This window comes from Mastigoproctus giganteus, chromosome 9 (assembly GCF_048544385.1).
Source record: "Mastigoproctus giganteus isolate SK-2022 chromosome 9, ASM4854438v1, whole genome shotgun sequence".
Classification (NCBI taxonomy): domain Eukaryota; kingdom Metazoa; phylum Arthropoda; class Arachnida; order Uropygi; family Thelyphonidae; genus Mastigoproctus; species Mastigoproctus giganteus.
Genome location: NC_143583.1, coordinates 151619568 through 151638021, shown reverse-complemented (window position 1 = coordinate 151638021; position 18454 = coordinate 151619568). Strand labels below are relative to the sequence as shown.

At 36.9% G+C, this 18454-nt stretch overlaps 1 protein-coding gene across 4 annotated transcripts in view; it reads left to right on the top strand.

Annotated features, from left to right (window-relative positions):
* Positions 1–18454, top strand: part of faf (ubiquitin carboxyl-terminal hydrolase-like faf) — a 1326265-nt gene that overhangs the window by 520558 nt on the left and 787253 nt on the right. For all 4 annotated transcript variants that reach the window (XM_090382082.1, XM_090382083.1, XM_090382080.1 and 1 more), the window contains one exon: positions 11384–11512. In XM_090382082.1, coding sequence (XP_090238208.1) covers positions 11384–11512 — 129 coding nt within the window. The remainder of the gene's footprint in view (positions 1–11383; positions 11513–18454) is intronic.

Here is an 18454-nt window from a genome sequence, read left to right as displayed (position 1 = left end):
CTCAAAATAATTTTTTAGGCTACAGTTCACACAAATTTGGACCATTTACAGTGGTCACCAGATTTATCTTCTTTGGGTATGGACACACCTCAATCCACTGTACTCCTACCTCTCCCACATGTGGACACTGTGCAAGGAGTGGCCATGTAAATGCGGAGTGTCCAAACAAGGATGAACCTACTAGCTGCACCAATTACAAGCGATGATGCAGAGAACATAACCACTCGGTCAGAGATGTAGCTTGCCCTGGAACTAGTAAGATCAAGGACCGCTGATGGCTGATCCCCACATATTGACTCCCCCCAAACTACTTTGAATCCTGATCCACTTGCTAACGCACTAACGCTTACCAATCCTGCTCAGAACAGCAATAGACTGAAAATCATGCAGATCAATGGTCAGCATTCATGAGCCATTGCAGACAAGATTAGAAGGGCTGCCATGGCTCAATCTGTTCACATCATCTCCATCCAAGAACCTTATGCCACTAGAATCCTCACGGGCAAAGGCCACAACATTATGGGGTACTCGATACATACCAGAATGATTCAACCTGTCAAGGTGGATCCAAAAACCTGTATTGTGGTGCTGAACAATTAACTGGACATATTGGTCATCTATGGACTCTGTGCACAGTTTGCCACACGTATCCAACTCCCCGCTCCTCTTTTTCTTTTTACCTAATCTCATTATGCTGCCCTCCCTCCAGGGACTTTGCTTACTCACTCAACTATTTGGAGTATGCACTTAATTTTCTGAGTGCCAGGAATACAATTATTACAGCAGATGTTAATGCGAAATCCACTTTCTGGCACTGTCCAGCTACTGATCACTATGGCCTTCTGCTCTTAGATCTGATACTAACCAGAAACGTAGCACTTCATAACCAGCCTAATCAGCTAACCACATATTGTAGCTCAACTGGACACACCAACATCGATATCACCACTTCAACTAATGATCTACAAATGCAGATCAGTGACTGGTCAATGATTTCAGACTGGACACTGGGTGATCATAGGGTCATTCTCTTTTACCTCTCTCAACAACCCTCCTGCTGCCCCCAGTGTTAGACTGACTGACTTTGCGTGATTCTCAACTAAAAAGATCGACTGGAAAGCCTTTGATGAAGTAATCAGGCATGACTTCCCGAACACAGATCACTCCTGCTTTGAGTTAACAATCGCTGAAGACCTGATCAAAACAATCCAAAATTCTCTCGCGAAAGCTGCCTACTGTGCCACCACCAAAAAAGAAGACATACCCAAAGCCCTGCCCTTGGTGGACAACCGAGTTGTCTTGCCTTAGAAAAGAAGTACATCGAGCAAGAAAACAGTATGAAACTCACAGGGACTGGCTGGCTCCAGAGGTTGAAAGACTCCACAGAGAATATTTAATAATAAAAAAATCAGCCACATGTATCCAACTCCCCGCTCCTCTTCTTTTTCATGGCAGTATCTGAGAGAAAAAAAGAAACTTGGATCTCTTTTTTGAAGGGATCTGGCAATGCTAACCCCCCTGGGGCCTCCTCTACAAAATCACTAGAGCTAAAACCGTTACTCCAGATGTATTCAGTGCACTCCAAACAGATGCTTCCGAAACCACCAGTTGGGCTGATTCAGTTAATACAATTCTGGACAAACTTTCCCCGTGACAACCCCTCAGAAGACCTTCCAGAACATCAGTTCATTAGGTGACAGAACGTGGCATGCAACCCACCAGATAATGCTGACTCATTTAAGATGATTGAATTAGAGACAGTGCTCAAAAAGATAAATAATAAAAAATGTCCTGGAATTGACTGTATTGAATGTCTTCATCCAACGATTCTTTAAATTAAAACCTGATGACCTTCTACTTCTGTTTAACAAATGCCTCTCCTCTTTTCAGTTCCATAAGGCTTGGAAGGTGGCCCTTCATCTCATGGCCAAGCCCAACAAACCACTAACTGAACCCAGGTCCTTCAGGCCCATTGCCCTGCTTGCCAACCTTGGGAAAATCCTTGAGAGACTAATGTCCTACATTGTTACAAACCTCTTACTGTTAAAAGACTTGATATGCCCTTCACAGTATGGCTTCACCTCAGTTCGATCCAGTGAGGAGACCCCTTTCTGTCCTAGTTCCATTATGAGCTGGCCATGTTCGTCAACTTTGAGGTTTGGTAGGAGAGCATGGTAGGAGAGTGCCCTTCAGTGCCTCTGTCAAGCATATTGTCCCGCCAATCTATACAAGCTTTTTAGAAATTGCTTTACTGAATGCACCATTATTGTCAAATCTAAGCATCAACAAGTCTCTAGGCCTGTTTGCAAGGGGGGGGGGGGTGCCCAGTGTTTGGTCTTGGGCCCCATAATTTGGAACATGGTCCTACCAAGTTGGCTTAACAATGCATTTGAAAACAATAAAAAAAAAAAAAAAAATGAAAGTGCTATAGCTGTCATCGTCATCAACTGAATACCCCTTTATCCTATGTAACTTTTTAAACATTTCCTTTAAGGGGTTACATTTAATATTCATTTATATATATATATATTAGGTAGGACAGTGCAAAGCAGCATTAAAGGATGCAAGAGTATAAGTTGTATTAATATTAAATTAAATTAAGTGCAGGTAGTTTTCGCTTTGAGTTCCCGGGTTTATGAGTTTTTTTCCCCAAGTATCAACAAAATCGAAAAGATAAACGTTAATTCCAAAAAATGAATGTAAAAATTCATAAATACCACATTAAAAACTCCAAACTACGTACATAGCTACACAATACAGTGTATCCCCGCTTTACGATATTAATCAGTTCCACAGACACCATCGTATCGTTAAAATATCGAAATGTGAACCCAATAACACATTGTTTTTTTTGGTATTTCGTTTCAAGATCTCGGAAGTTGATATTTTTGCTGTATAACTAAGCTATTATCTCTCTGAAATGTTATTTATTAGCTCACGAGCATGACCTTAAGGCCATATAAACGGTTGTGAGCGTGGTTTGTAAATTGTATTAGTTACCAATTCAAATCATTAAAATGCACTACACTTTCATCGTTCTCATATGTTCTGTTATAAGAATCAATTTTGAACGCCTTTGTGATATTTTTCTAAAGCACATTTCTGGAGATCACAACCATAAAACAATAAAAACAATTTGCACTTTCTGGTTTATTGGGCTTTTCTGGTACTGCAAGTAATTATAAATGGGTAGCAAACTCGATCTTCTTGCATTTGCAAAAATACTGATAGCTGGAATTGTGTGGTTTTTTATGTTATTATGGTGAAATGTATTTCCCCTTTACTGAAATGTTGAATTGAATAAAAAACATAAATAAATTTTCAAAATATTCTCTTCATTCCTTTTATTTTAAGGTTCATAAACTTGTTACTCCATGCGAATCGTGTTAGTTGCAATTTGTGTGTGCCAAACATGCTTATTCATGCAATCATGAAATTTATAATTAAAAGAGAAGATTATCTTGGAAACAAATGCCTCGAAGCATTTCTGAAGAAGACAATTCGTTGTGCAACAAACCAGTGGGTGCTGAGCCAATAATGAGTGATCAACGAGTGTGCATTTAGTCGTTGATGATGAAGAATAGACATTCTTTAACATTTATAAGTCATAAATAATTTCTCTATTATTATAATTTGTTTGATTTTACAGGCTACGTTTTCATTTCTTTGGATAAGTCAATCATTGTTTAAACATAAACTAATTAGCTAACTAATTTCATTGTTGAGAACATTACCCCTATTTTTAACCTTATGTCTATAGGAAATAAGTTTTCGCTTTACGAGCACGGGCTAGGAACGAATTAACTCTTAAAAGATGAGAACTACCTGTATGCATAAATGGATCTGAAAGTTACACAAGGTGTTATTAACTATAAGGGTGAGGAATGTAGAAAAAGAAGAGTAGTAGATCAGTGAAAGGCGAAAGAATGTTTATATCCCAGAGGTTATGATGAATTAAGTTAATTATGGGCTGAATTGACAAACCAATATAAAGTGGGGGAACTGTAAAGTTAAATTAGTACAATAAAATGCAGATAAAAATAAAATGAAAATATTATAGCTGTCATCAGATATGGGGAGGAGAACATTTTAAATAAATGGTCTAATAGGTAATGCAAAAATGCTTGATCTTTTGTCAGCTTAAATAGATATTGATACATGATCAGGTATTTCATTGGGGGATACATCTGACCATATATCAGGAACTGCGTTTCTATACTTGTCCATAATAGTAGAAGAAAATTGAAAGGCCAAAAAGGAACGAAAATGAAATTAGCACTTTCTAATACAGTATGGACAAGGTAGTCCCAACGGGGTGTAATTTATTTAGGTGAAAATAAGTTTCGAGTTGGGATAAAAATGATTAATATCAATATGTTTAAATTTAAGCAACGATTTGGGATAAAATGGTTATTATCAATATGATTAATATAAATATGTGGAATTTAGGATTTAATTTTGTATAGATAAGAAATCAATTTATTTTAAAAATAGAGGAAGCAAATGGTATAAAGGTGTGGTATTAAATTGAGGATGGAGAAGGGAAAAAGGAGTATTTTAAATAAATAAAGACAAGAAATAGAAGTAGGATAGTAGGAATGTTCATTTCACTTTCGTATTACACTAATAGTTTAAAGAACGGGAACTTTAGAATTAGACAGCAAACAGATAAAAAAAGCATGGAAAAAGTTGTTAAATGACCCTGCTTGCTGCGGTTATGAAGCCCAACCTTGTAGTAAGAGCTCTGGCATTTTTAAGCGTTAGCATAAAAGAGAGCTAATACCAAATGCTTTTATCGATAGGAAAAATGTGTCGAAACATGCCAAGAAATGAATCTAAAATGAAGCCGAAAGTATGATAAAAGAGTGAAAGTGTACGATGCCTGGAGTATTTTAAGAAATGCGAAGAGTAAATGAGCTGGTGGGAAAAATAAAGGCAGGTAACTGAAATGCATAAATTCAGTAGAGTAAATGAATGCATGGAGGCTTCAACCAAATGAGCAATATATCTACATGAGAAAGCAGTTTATAGCAGCGAAGTGAACTAAATAGTAACCTGCAAAGAAATTCAAAAGAGCAGGAAAATAGAGACCTCTATAGTCGTATTTAGAATACAAGTGCATGGAGATAATTTATAATTAGCATTGAAAAAGAAAAGGAAAAAAAAAAATGCAGTTGAAATAGTATGGCATTACAGTAATAATAGTCATACAAAATTAAACATTACCATTAATATATAAGGAATTATACGGTGAGAAAAAACATACACATAGGCCAAATGATGGGGCTATGGTAAATAAGAATCATAAAATATTTTGAGAAATAAAAAAATCAATAATTATAATCTATCAAAATTGGCATGATAGCACATCCAAGTTAAAAGAACTGGGTTAAATCCAAAGAAATAAGTAACATGGAGACTTAAGATTCAAAGGTAGTGCAGTTATGGATCCGATTATAAAAGAACATGACATAAAGGAGTATGAAATAACATGAAAAAAGTCCATGAATATGAAGCAATCCAAGGAAACATTTATAGTATTATTATTATTAGCTGTATGGTGCAGGGAAGCCTGAGGTTTATGCTGAACCAGCCAAAAAAAAAAAAAAAATCCCCAGTTACCCTGAGCGAGTGAGCAAGCGAGAGAGAGAGAGAGAGAGAGAGAGAGAGAATCACCAAAAAGAGAAGAATGATGATATCCCGCTCAGGACCCTATAGCAGAACAGGAAATAATTCCATGTATATAATACTACATAAATCCACAGGTAGTATCAAGTGTGAATTTACTGTGGAAATAGTAGTAATTGAGACCAAGGAAAAAGAATCAGTTGGCATTATTTCCAATTATGAAGTGATATAATTGCAAGGATATAAGTAACATGGTGACTAAAGATGAAATAAGCCCATGGATACACAACAGTTCCAAGTATACATTTATAGTATAGAAGAATAGGAAATAATTCCATCCACCGGTAGTATCAGGTGTGAACTTACCATGTAAATAAAAGTAAATGAAACAAGGAAAAATAATCAGTTTACGTTATATCCAAAAATGTAGTGATATCATTCCATGGATATAAGTAACATGGTGAATAAAGATCCAAAGCTGTTGTAGTTATAGATCCAAATAAAAAAAGAAAAAGAAATAAGTCCATGTAAATGAAATAATTCCATGTACAGGAACTACCCCTCTTACTCAATACTTGACTTATGGAAATTTGACTTTACATAAGTTTTTACCGGCTGGTGCAAATTTTAAAAAATCGTGGAAACTTATTTTGCATCCCATAGGAATACATGGAGGTATCGTGAAAATATAATGTTAATTCAATAACACTTTTTTTTTTTTTTTTGTAATTCATTCGAATTCCTTGGAACTTGAAAATTTTGCTTTATTACTAAGCTCTTTATCTCTCTAAAATGTCATATTTATAATAGAAATTGCACTACCCTTTCATCGTTTTCATATGTTTCTATTATAAGAATCAATTTTGAACGTCTTTGTGATATTTTTCTAAAGCACGTTTCTGGAGGTCATGACCAAAAAACAATAAAAACAATTTACAGTTTACAGTTCATTGGACTTTTCTGTTAGTGTTTCTAATTATAAATTGGTAGTAAACTCGATCTTATTGCATTTGTGATAATACCGATAAATGCAGTTTGTAGGTCTTTATGCTGTTGTTGTGAAATATATTCCCCTTCTTCAATCATATAAAAAAGAAATTTTCAGAAACTCCTTTTCATTCCTATTTATGTATTACAATGATGAAAGAAAAGTACCAACAAAAATCGTAAGTGGTGGTACTGCCAGGAAATGAAACAAAATTGATTTAGAAATGAAGATGAAAATAATTAAGAAGTACAAAGTAGGACGAAGTTTGTCATCTATTGCAATGGAATTAGGTCTTGCTGCTGCTTCAACATTGAATGCTATTTTTCACTGTTGCGTGTTCAGGTGCTGTATCGAAGATGGAACAGCTGTTAACAATATGGATAGAAAATCAGATTCAGAAGCTAGTGCCCCTGAGTTTAATGACCATTCAAGCAAAAGCAACAAGTATTTATAAAGATATTAAGGATAAATATGGCCTCCGTAGCCGAGTGGGCAGGAGTGGGAGTGCAGTAGCACACGCCCTTTGAGTAGACCGGGGTTCAAGCCCCTGACTGCTGAATACGGTCGATCTGCCAACCCGCACTGGACCAGCGTGGTAGATTATGGTTCATTTCCCTCAGCATGAATTGTTGAGGAGGCTTCCATCCTGCAGTGGGTTGATAATGGCTGCACTTTACTTTTTACTTTATGGCAAATCCGAAACCAAGTTCATGGCAGGCAACGGGTGGTTTAATAGGTTCAAACATCGCACTGGTTTCCACAATGTTAAAGTATGCGGTGAAGTTGCCAGTGCTGATTCTGCAACTGTAGAGAAATTTTGTGATGTGTTGGGAAAAAGTTATTGATGAAGGCGGCTATTCAACGCAGCAAATTTTTAATGTTGATGAGATTGCTCTGTATTGGAAAAAAAATACCGGATCGAACATACATTTCCAAAGAGGAAAATACAATGCCAGATTTCTAGGCATCAAAAGATGGGGCTAATGCAGCGGGAGTTTACAGATTAAAACTACTGTTTGTGCTGGAAATCCTTGTGCATTTAAGGGCATCAATAAAGCCACCCTACCCGTGCATTTCCGATCAAACCAGAGAGCATGGATAACAATACCTTTTTTTTGAGGATTGGTTTAAATGCTGCTTCATTCCAGAGGTTGAAAAATATTGTAAATACAAAACGATGTTCCTTTCAAGATTTTGCTTCTATTAGATAATGCCCCTGAACATCCTACGCATCTAGATGACTTCAATTTGAACGTTGAGAGTCATATTTCTTCCGCCAAACAAGACTTTATTCGTCCAAATTATAGTTCAGGGTGTTATTTCGAATTTAAAAGCATACTATTTATGCACAACATATGCTCAGGGATTGTCTGCAGTAGACAATGAGAAAAATTTTACGTTAAGAGATTTTTGGAAATCTTACCATATTTACCACGGCGTATTAAATATTAATAAAGCCTGGGCGGAAATTCCTAAAAGTTGTTTAAATGGCGCATGGAAGAAAATATGCCCACAGCACATAAAAGGCTTCGAAGGATTTGAAAAAGATGAATCATATGAAGAGGTTACAGATAAGAATGTAAAGTTTGCAGAGCTGCTTCAGTTGGAGGTTGATGCCAAAGATGTGGAGGAGTTAAAGTGGAAGAAGAGAAGGAATTATCTAACGAAGAACGTATTGACTTGCAGGCAGCGATTGTGAAAGAAGAAAATTCTGATGAAGCTCAAGATGAACCAAATGAGGAGCCGAGATGCTTCATCACAAGAGAGATGACAATGGCATTTCGTGAAATTCATTTCTTCCCAAACATGGTCAATCCATTCCTTTGCCATTATTGGATCTGCATATCAAGATTCTCCACTAATTTTTGCATAAACAGTGTTATGTCGGTTTTTAAATTGATCCAGCCAAGTGTTGTTACAAACCAAATTGTCGCATCCAAATTGTTTAGCAAATTTTTCCACTTGAGCCCTCAAGATCACAGCATCTATTGAAAATCCAGCACTTCTTTGTCTAGTAAAACATTGAAGCAATGCTTCATTGATGTTTGGAACCTTGCACTTTCTAAATCCCCTTCTCTCCCCGGTTATGTTCTTTTATAGTGCCGATATGTAAACACATTTATTCTTCCATAATCTCGATACTGTTGAAGAGGATAAAGAAAACTTTTTACACACTTTAACATTTTTTGCACCACATTTTAATTCACGAATAATTGACTTTTTTACAAATCATGAGAGACTTTCTTTTGTTAGTAGACATGTTTCCGAAGGAAGTGTTTGTTTCTAACTGATTTTACTTTAAAATGACACTGTGCATACTGACAGTTATAATTTTCAAAATTCTTAGAAGTCTCAAAATAAATTTATGGTTCAGAGAATACAAGGCAATCTGTAAATAAGGTAATATGACCATAGAAGTTACAAGCAGAACCCCAACACTATTGTGCATTGAGGTTCTGCTTGTAACTTCTATGGTCCCCGAAATTTATGGTCCCCCATCCCCGAAAGGACAAGGTTGGAGGATAATCCGGCCCCCATAATCCGATTCGGGTGATTCTAAAAGCTAAGTCGCTTCTTTCATTTTGTCAATTCCACAATTGGGTTCTTTCGACTACCTAAGCAATTAAGGATGTTTGCATAGTTACCAAAATTTGTATGGTATATCCATGTAGTATGCTTGTTATAACAGTGAGCAGTTGTATGGGATAATAAATTAAAATCATTAAAGCTGTGATCTCGTTATAAGCAAGTTCAACTGTGTGTGTCAAAATACACAACATAAGTTCAGGAATGAGTTTCTCATATGTAGACAATAAAGATATTTTTTATCAACATAGTTCCGGAAATGCTTGGTTTCCGAATTTCGAAGGTCCGTCTATGACACTTAACTGTTCACATCACTTTATAGTAATTGTTCAAAATGTCCACCTTCTCCCTGAATACAGGCCTCACGTCGATGTCTCATGGTTTCACGAAGACGATGCCAAATTTCTGGCATGTTTTATATAGTCTCACAACCTTCCACAGTTCAATTGCGGAGCGTTTCCACATCAACTACATCATCATCATCAGCCATTTTCAATCCACTGCAGGATGAAGGCCTCTCCAGCAACTTTCCAGTTCCTTCTGTTTTGAGCATGGGCCATCCATTTACTACTCAAAAACTCATGAATTTCATCTATCCAGGAGTCGAATATTCCAATGACTTTAAATGGCCCCACAAGAAGAAATCTAGTGGGTTTAAATCAGATGAGCGTGGAGGCCAGGCAGTTGGTCCACCTCTACCTGTCCACCAACCAGGAAACCTTGGATTCAGGTAATTGCGGGCTAGGTGGCTGAAATGTGCGGGAGCGTCATCATGCATGAAGTGTGCTTGTTGACGAATGATCAGTGGCGTGTTGTTCAAGAAATCAGGCATGTTGTGTTTTCCAGAAAGTTTCTGTACGTTTGCCCTGAGCTTGTTTGGAAGTACATGGGGCCCAAATAACTTATCACCAAAAACCCGCCCAAATGTTGAGGCTGAACTGCTGTTGGTGATGTGATGGAAGAATTGCATGTGGGATTTCCTCAGCCCATACATGCTGATTATGAAAGTTTTGGATTCCATCTCATGTGAAATTGCTTCATCTGTGAGTATCACTAAGGCAGAAAAGTGAGGAGTTGTACCACACTGCTGCAAGAACCACTGGCAGAACATTACTCGCGCAGGTAATCTGCTGGTACCCATTGCAGATGGTAAGGATACAGTTGGTATTCTCACAACACTCTACAAATAGTCGAACGTTGAACAGCCAGTTGCATTGCAATTCTGCGTATGCTGATTCCAGGAGTGGCATGCCCAACATCCAAAATCTCCTCCTCTACTTCAGGAGTCGTAGATCTTGGTCATCCTCTGTCGGCAGCATGAGGTGTAAAGGTCCCATGTTCACAGAGGTGGCAGTGAATACCTTCAAACATTTTCCTGTCTGGACATCTTCTTTCTGGGAACCTTTTGTGGTCAAATGACGAGCTTCCAGAGCATTGCCGTCCACCAAACTGTACATAAAGTGCACATCCGCTTGCTCCTGATTTGAGTACATGTTCGGAATGGAAAACCACCAGATTCTATCAGTACCTTGTTGATGAAGGAAATCACCTGTGGGAGATAAGACATTCTGGTTAATAACTCGGGAACCAATCATTTTCGGAACTATGTTGATATATAAAGTATTTTTATTGTCTACATATGAGGAACTCATTCCTGAACTTATGCCGTGTATTTCTGAGACACCCTGTACACACACGCACCCACGCACGCGTATATATATTATTCTAAAATTATTTTTGTCATATAGCTTTTTAAACTAAAAGCTCTTTGGCTTGTACTTTATATCCGAAACAGAGATAGTGGCTTGATAGTGCCATTTCTTCTTACAATTTTGGTGATTGGTTCTTGGAAAGAACCAAGTAACTGAGAATGATGGTTTGCTCGTGAATCCTTGAAACATGATTCCCAGTTCATCACACCAAAAAGCAGCTGGTTATGGAAATGTGAAATCACTGATCACAGGCACTTTCATTTCATTAACTATAAGACATGCTTATCACACAGGTTTTATAAAATCAAATATATTTTCATTTCATCAAACATTTATTAATTGCAGAAAATAAGGTCACACATCAATTTGAATGGAGTTATGCTATTCATAACTTTTGAAGATTTTATTATTTGTATGCTTTTTTCTTAAATATTTAATATGTATATTTTAATTCTCTTTCATCAAATAGGTCATGTAGGGGAAAGCATTTAGTTCTGAATGTACGTTTTCCTAATCAAGGCCGACAAGTTGAAGACATTGAAGTATGGACTCACACGAATGATACCCTAGGGTCTATAAGGCGAGAAATACTTAGGATGTAGGTACATTTTAGTATATAATTTATCTCCCCCTCTTCCTCTGCCCCAGTCAGTCATTATCTGTTGTGTTTATCCTAAGAAATTGCTATTCAATGTTCTTTTAAATCATTTTTTAACATTATTTTTAGTTTTGAATATATATCGGAAAATTTACTTTTAAAGGAAAGAATTTCATTACACACATTCTTCAATTAAATGCTTTACTAGCTAGATTTCAGGCTGTTCATTTATAGATAATAATAAAAGGTAGAAAAAATAATATATTCACCCTTCACACAGATTGAATTAGCAAAAAATTAGGCAAAGGCAGATTATGAGAAATCTTTGGCAAAGGATACAAAGAAAAACAGCAAAGAGTTCTTTACCTATGTAAACTCTAGAAGGAAAGGGAAGAATCAGATTGGTCCACTGGATATTGATGGTTCAACTGTTCATGATCCTGCCGAGGTGGCTAAAAACTCAATTGAGTATTTTGCTTCTTCATTCACACATGAGGAGTTTTTCAGGGAGGGTAATGCCAGAGGTGAATTAAACTCTGGCAGTGAACTAGATAATTTTGTAATAACTGAGAGGAAAGTGGAGGAGAAATTATTGAAGATAAACATAAAAAAGGCACCAGGGGTGGATGGGATCTATCCAGTTATATTAAGGGAGGCATCAAAGGAAGTAAGCAAACCCTTAGCCATAATTATGAGAGTTTCCTTGGACTCAGGGGAGGTACCCATGGATAGGAGATGTGTAAATGTGACCCCAATTCACAAAGGAGGATCAAGGCTGACAAAAGTAATTATAGACCTGTTAGTTTAACTTCTGTTCCAGGGAAATTAATGGAGGCACTGGTTAAAGAAGCACTACAGGATCATCTAGACAAGACTTCAGTTATAGCTTGGGCACAGCATGGTTTTGTTAAGGGGAAGTCTTGTCTGACCAGTTTGATTGGATATTATGTCGTGGTCACAAAGGAACTGGATGCAAGGAATAACTTTGATATCATATATTTGGATCTTAGAAAGGCTTTTGATACTGTTGCACATGGAAGACTGATGCACAAATTGGAGCAGTGTGGCATTGGAGGCAAATTGCTGCTATGGATAAAGGGATGGTTGAGTGGGAGAAGACAGAGAGTGGTAATCAATGGACACTGCTCTTCGTGGACTAATGTTATTAGTGGAGTCCCTCAGGGTTCAGTATTGGGTCCATTGAGCTGTTGGAACTAGTACAGAGAAGGGCAACAAGATTAGTGAATGGAAAAAATAGTTGCTCTTACGAAGAAAGGCTTAAGTTTTGCAGATTATAGTGTCTGGAGACTAGGCACCTGCGAGGTGATCTGATTGAGGTGGATAAAGACTTGAATGGTTTGAGCATGCTCAGTGCTGATGAGATTCTTACTCTTGCTCAGAACAATCATCTGAAAGGGCATACATTCAAATTGAGGAAAGACAGTTGGAGGATAGATGTGGGGAAGTTTGCCTTTAGCTAGCAGGTAGTTGATTGGTGGGACAGACTTCCATCTTTTGCTGTGGAAGGAAGTTGATAGCCTAAATAAATATGTCTGAGCTGGACAGGTATTTGCAACAAACGTAGGTGTGAAATGGAAGCGTTTTTTTTTTTTTTTTTTTTGTTGATGCTGCTTAAGCGTGCTTTCTTGCATTGTGCCAAAAACCAGAAAACTATTCATTGTGCTGACCGGGCTAGCCTCGTGGGTAAAGTGCCTGCCTGGCAACCCAAAGGTCGTGAGTTCAAATCTAGCCTCGGGCTTGGATCAGAGTAGAAAATGCAAAAACTTTGGGATGTGCAATATGACCAGTGAACCCGATGCACCAACAACTAACAACAAAAAAAAAGAAGAAAAAAAATTCATTGTAGCTTTGTTGTGTTTTTTTTTTTTTTCCCTTGTGAAAAAAAAGGCATTGCTCATTATTTCATGATATGGGAAAATGCAGTCTCTCTCTCAACTAATATCAACAGGGAATGAGCTGTTCTCCCGAACAGCTCATTCCCTGCCAAACTATTTATTCCTTTTCAGATGGAATCTCTGAAACTGTGTTAGTTTGGATGTCAGTTTGATTATAAGCATGTGCAATGTCATATGCTTATAATCAAATAAAGACGTGGAAGCAGAATGGTGCCAGTGACTAAACTATTATGAATAAGCTCAATACGTTACAGAAATAAGACAAAGCAAAGTTTTCCTTAAGAAAAAAAATCAGCTCAATCTTTAGAATTCATTGTAATGATGCATCCACTGATATCATCAATTCGAATTCTTCTAGCAAGGATAAGGAGGTGATTATTCCATTGTATAAGGCAATGGAGAGGCCACATCTTGAATACTGCATACATGTCTGCAGGTCTCATTTTCGGAAGGATATAGGTCTTCTGGAACAAGTACAGAGAAGGGCAAGGAAATTTGTGAGGGGGACAAAAGAGGTATCAAGAAAGACTTCAGTTCTGCCAATTGTGGCATCTAGAGACTAGCACTTGCATATGATGCAGTTAATAGTACAGGCAGTTTTCGATTTACGTGTTCCCGCGTTTACAAGTTTTTTTTTTTTTTTTTCAAGTATTAACTATCAACAAAATCGAAAATATGAACATTGATTGTGCAAAAAATGAATATGAAGCATTCATAAATACCGCATCTCAAACCATGCGTGTAGCTATACAATACAGTGACCCCGCTTAACGATTTTAATCTATTATCATCTTATCGCGAAAATATCATAATGTGAACCCAATTGTTTTTTGGTAATTCATTCCACCACCTTGGAAGTTCAAATTTTCGCTATGTAACTCCCTAAAAGGTCAGTTTTATAGTTTAAATTGTACTAGTTACAAATTTAAATCATTAAATGCACTATACTTTCATCTTTATCATATGTTATAAGAACCAATTTTTGAATGGCTTTGTGATATTTTTCTAAAGCACATCTTTGGAAGTCACGACCATAAAACAATAAAAACAATTTGCACTTTCCGGTTTATTCGGCTTTTCAGTTACTGCAAGCAATTATAAATGGGTAGTAAACTCGATGTTATTGCATTTGTGAAAATACTGTTAGCTGGAATTGTGTGTGTTTTTCCCTTATTATGGTGAAATGTGTCTGCCCTTTACTGAAATCTTCAATCTTATAAAAACAAACAAATTTTTAGAATCTTCTCTTCATTTTTTTTTTTTTTTAAGCTTCATAAACTCGTTACTCCGTGCAAATCGTGTTAGTTGCAATTTTTGCATTCCATTAAAAAAATGCTTATGCATGCTATTGAAATTTATAAAGCAAAGAAATAAACACCTCTTAAAGCATTTCTGAAGAAGACAACTTATTACATCGCACCTCCGTAGCCAGGTGTGCAGGAGCAGCAGTGCGTAGCACACGCTTCTTGATTAGTCCGAGGTTCCAGCTCTTGACCACCAAATACGGAGGATGCGGAAAGGTCAAGGAATGACCACCGCATATCCCCGGAGCAATTGGCCTTAGTTGCTAATGCTTCTGAAAACCAAATAAGAAACACGACTCCTTATGCAACAAATAAACGAGTGCCGAGCCAATAATGAGTGATCAACGAGTGTGCATTTAGTCGATGATGATGATAAAGAATAAACATTCTTTAACATTTATAAGTCATAAATAATTTCTCTATTATTATAATTTGTTTGATTTTACAGGCTACGTTTTCATTTCTTTGGATAAGTCAATCATTGTTTAAAAATAAACTGATTAGCTAACTAATTTCATTGTTCATAACGTAACCCCAATTTTTAACATTATGTCTATGGGAAATAAATTTCGGCTTTAAGAGTTTTCGCTTTAAGAGCTTATACTAGGAATGAATTAACTCGCAAAGTCAAGAACTACCTGTACATGTTTTTCCCTATAGCAAACTTTAAGGGAAAAAAACGGTGTGGGAGGGGAATCGTCCTTCAAATTCAATACAGTATATTGTAAAATGTATACAGTTGTAATTTAAACTTTGGAATACACATTTTATGTTACAAGTTTTATTTTTATGCTATTTAACTATAAACATTAATTGTGTGATGGTTAGAGTGAGCTTTACGATATATTCAAGATGAATCACGGTAATAGTGTAGTTAAGGAGGTTCAGAATGGAGTTTTATTTTACCTGTAATAATGATGCTGTACTTAATTTTTTGTCAGTGTAGATGCCACTTACACAGAGAATCTGCAATTTTTCTCATGTGGTTTGGCTCCTGTACAAAATTGTGGATGTTTTGGACATATTTGGACATACTTAGATTTCACATCTCTTCTTAAGAAATGGAAAAGTTCCATTTCAGTTCCTCTGCTATATCTTAACACTCACATATAATTCCCTCCAGTAATTTGTCTAATTTTTCCTTGAATTAATTTAAGTTCTCAACTTCCACAATAACAGATGGAAGTTTGTTCCAGCAATCAGTGGCCCCAAGTGCCAAGCGATTCTGTGATCAAGTGACATTTTGCTCTAAATTAGTGCTCTTTCTTGAAATAGAAATCGTTTCCTTATTTAAAACATTTATTAACACACAATTAAATAATCCATAGTAAAGAAAGCAACTTTACTAGATTAAGAAGGAAAGCAACCTTCTCTTTCCCTTTTATTTTCTGTTATATCTTAATTACTAACCTAGTGCTTGGTCACAGGGCGGCACTGCTCCTGCCTCCACGTGGCGGGGCTGGTAACCCGGAAGGGAAAAGCTCTCCCTTTCAGGGTGAAATGGAGCGAACTGACTCCAATACCCAGGAATCCACTGGGTCAATGGACCCGAATAGAACTGATCCAAAATATGAGAAATCTAGTTCTTTTGGAGACACCTCTAAGGCAATCAGAAAAGGCGATAGAAATGACTCTATCTCCACAAAGAGATTAAAAACTGACTCTCAAGTTTTAATTTCTCCAACATATATTATTGTACACTCCAATACTGAGAAAGCGGTAGGACAATTGTTACCCTTTCTCATACAAAAGACTCTTGAGAGTTATGTCGACCCACCAAAACAAGTTAAAAGACTAAAATCAGGCGACATTTTGGTAGAAACGGCCAATGCTAAACACTCTGAAAAATTATTACAAATGACAACCTTTGCAGGAATACCAGTAATAGTATCCCCGCATAATACATTAAATACTTCAAAAGGTGTCATTACGGAATGGGACCTTCTAAATGTGCCCGAAGAGGAAATTCAAATGGAACTTCAGGAACAAGGAGTCATCAGTGTTAAAAGAATTACAATTAAAAAAGAAGGGATAATCACCCCCACCAGGAATCTGATACTCACTTTCAACACGCCTAAATCACCCAGATCAGTAAAAGCTGGATATCTATACTGCAATATAAGACCATACATCCCGAATCCTCTCCGTTGTTTCAACTGTCAGAAGTTTGGTCACTCACAGACAGTATGTAGAGGAAAATTGACATGTGGAAACTGTGGTTCACAAGAACATGCCACTTCTACTTGCACAGCTGGAAACCATAAATGTGTAAATTGTAAAGGAGATCATACTGCATATTCAAGGGAGTGTGAAATTTGGAAGAAGGAAAAAATGATACAAAAATACAAAGCAGAAAATGGAGTTTCATATCAGGAAGCTAAAAAGGTAATTACAATAAATATAGCAAACAAACCTTCTTATGCGCAGATTACCACAATCAAAAAGGCTCCGGAAATTAAACTACCCAATTCAAAATGTTGTGGCACACAAACGGATGTTACAATCCCCCCAGGAGAATCCATCTCAGAATGGGTTCGTGAGTTTTACAAACCATCTCCATCACAAAAACAAGAAAAGATTATCAATACTCCTTTATCTTTCCCACCAGATAATTCAGAAAATGTAAGAAGAAAAGCAAACAAAGAAAAGATAGGTAGTACAGGAAAAAAGATTGCAGAACAAATGGACACGGATGCAAGAAACCAAGGAGAGGAACCAGTTCTCGAAATCTTTACTGAAGAAGAAATGGATACGGGTAGACCCTATTTTTCAAAAAAAGACAAAACCAAGGTAGACAAAAATAAATCAGCCCCAAGGAAGCAATCCGAGGGAACATCTAACCCCAAATGACAAATACGATTATCCAATGGAACTGTTGAGGTTTTCGCTCAAACACTAATGACGTTATAGATCTCATCACCCAGTACCACCCACTAAGTATCTGCCTACAAGAAACCTATATAAAACCACAGGACAATAGTATAATCAAAAATTATATCACATATAGAAAGGATCGCATAACGAATGGAACAGCGAGAGGAGGAGTTGCAATACTAGTTAACAGACATGTCCCTTCCCAAACAATACCATTGAACACACCATTAGAAGCAGTTGCAGCCCGTCTAGCAATAGGCTTCAATATTACCATAGCCTCAGTATATCTACCCCCTAATCAAGAATTCCGATTTAAGGATTTCGAAGAGCTGATCACTCAACTACCACCTCCATTCTGCATCTTAGGTGACCGAAATGGACATCACCCACTATGGGGCGATCACAAAATAGACCAAAAGGGTAAGGAAATAGAAAAATTAATTGTTGAGAACAACCTAATGATTTTAAATGACGGCACACACACATATTTCCACCTTCCATCAAAAAGCAGTTCTGCAATAGACTTATCAATCTGTTCCCCAACACTGTTCCCTATGACTAAATGGAGCATGCACGAGACTCCATTGAGCAGTGAACACTACCCCATTATTTTGAAAATCATGGAAAAAACGCCATGCCAAGCCAATGGGCACCCTAGATGGAAAATATATGATGCAGATTGGGAAACATTCAGGATACTAGCCAAGCTAGACCGCAACATTATTAAAAGAGAATCAGTACAAACATCAGTAGCCTATGTTACTGATAGTATGCTTCAAGCTGCGGAAAAGACAATACCTAAAACATCTTCTAACATCAGAATATATCCAAAACCATGGTGGAACAAA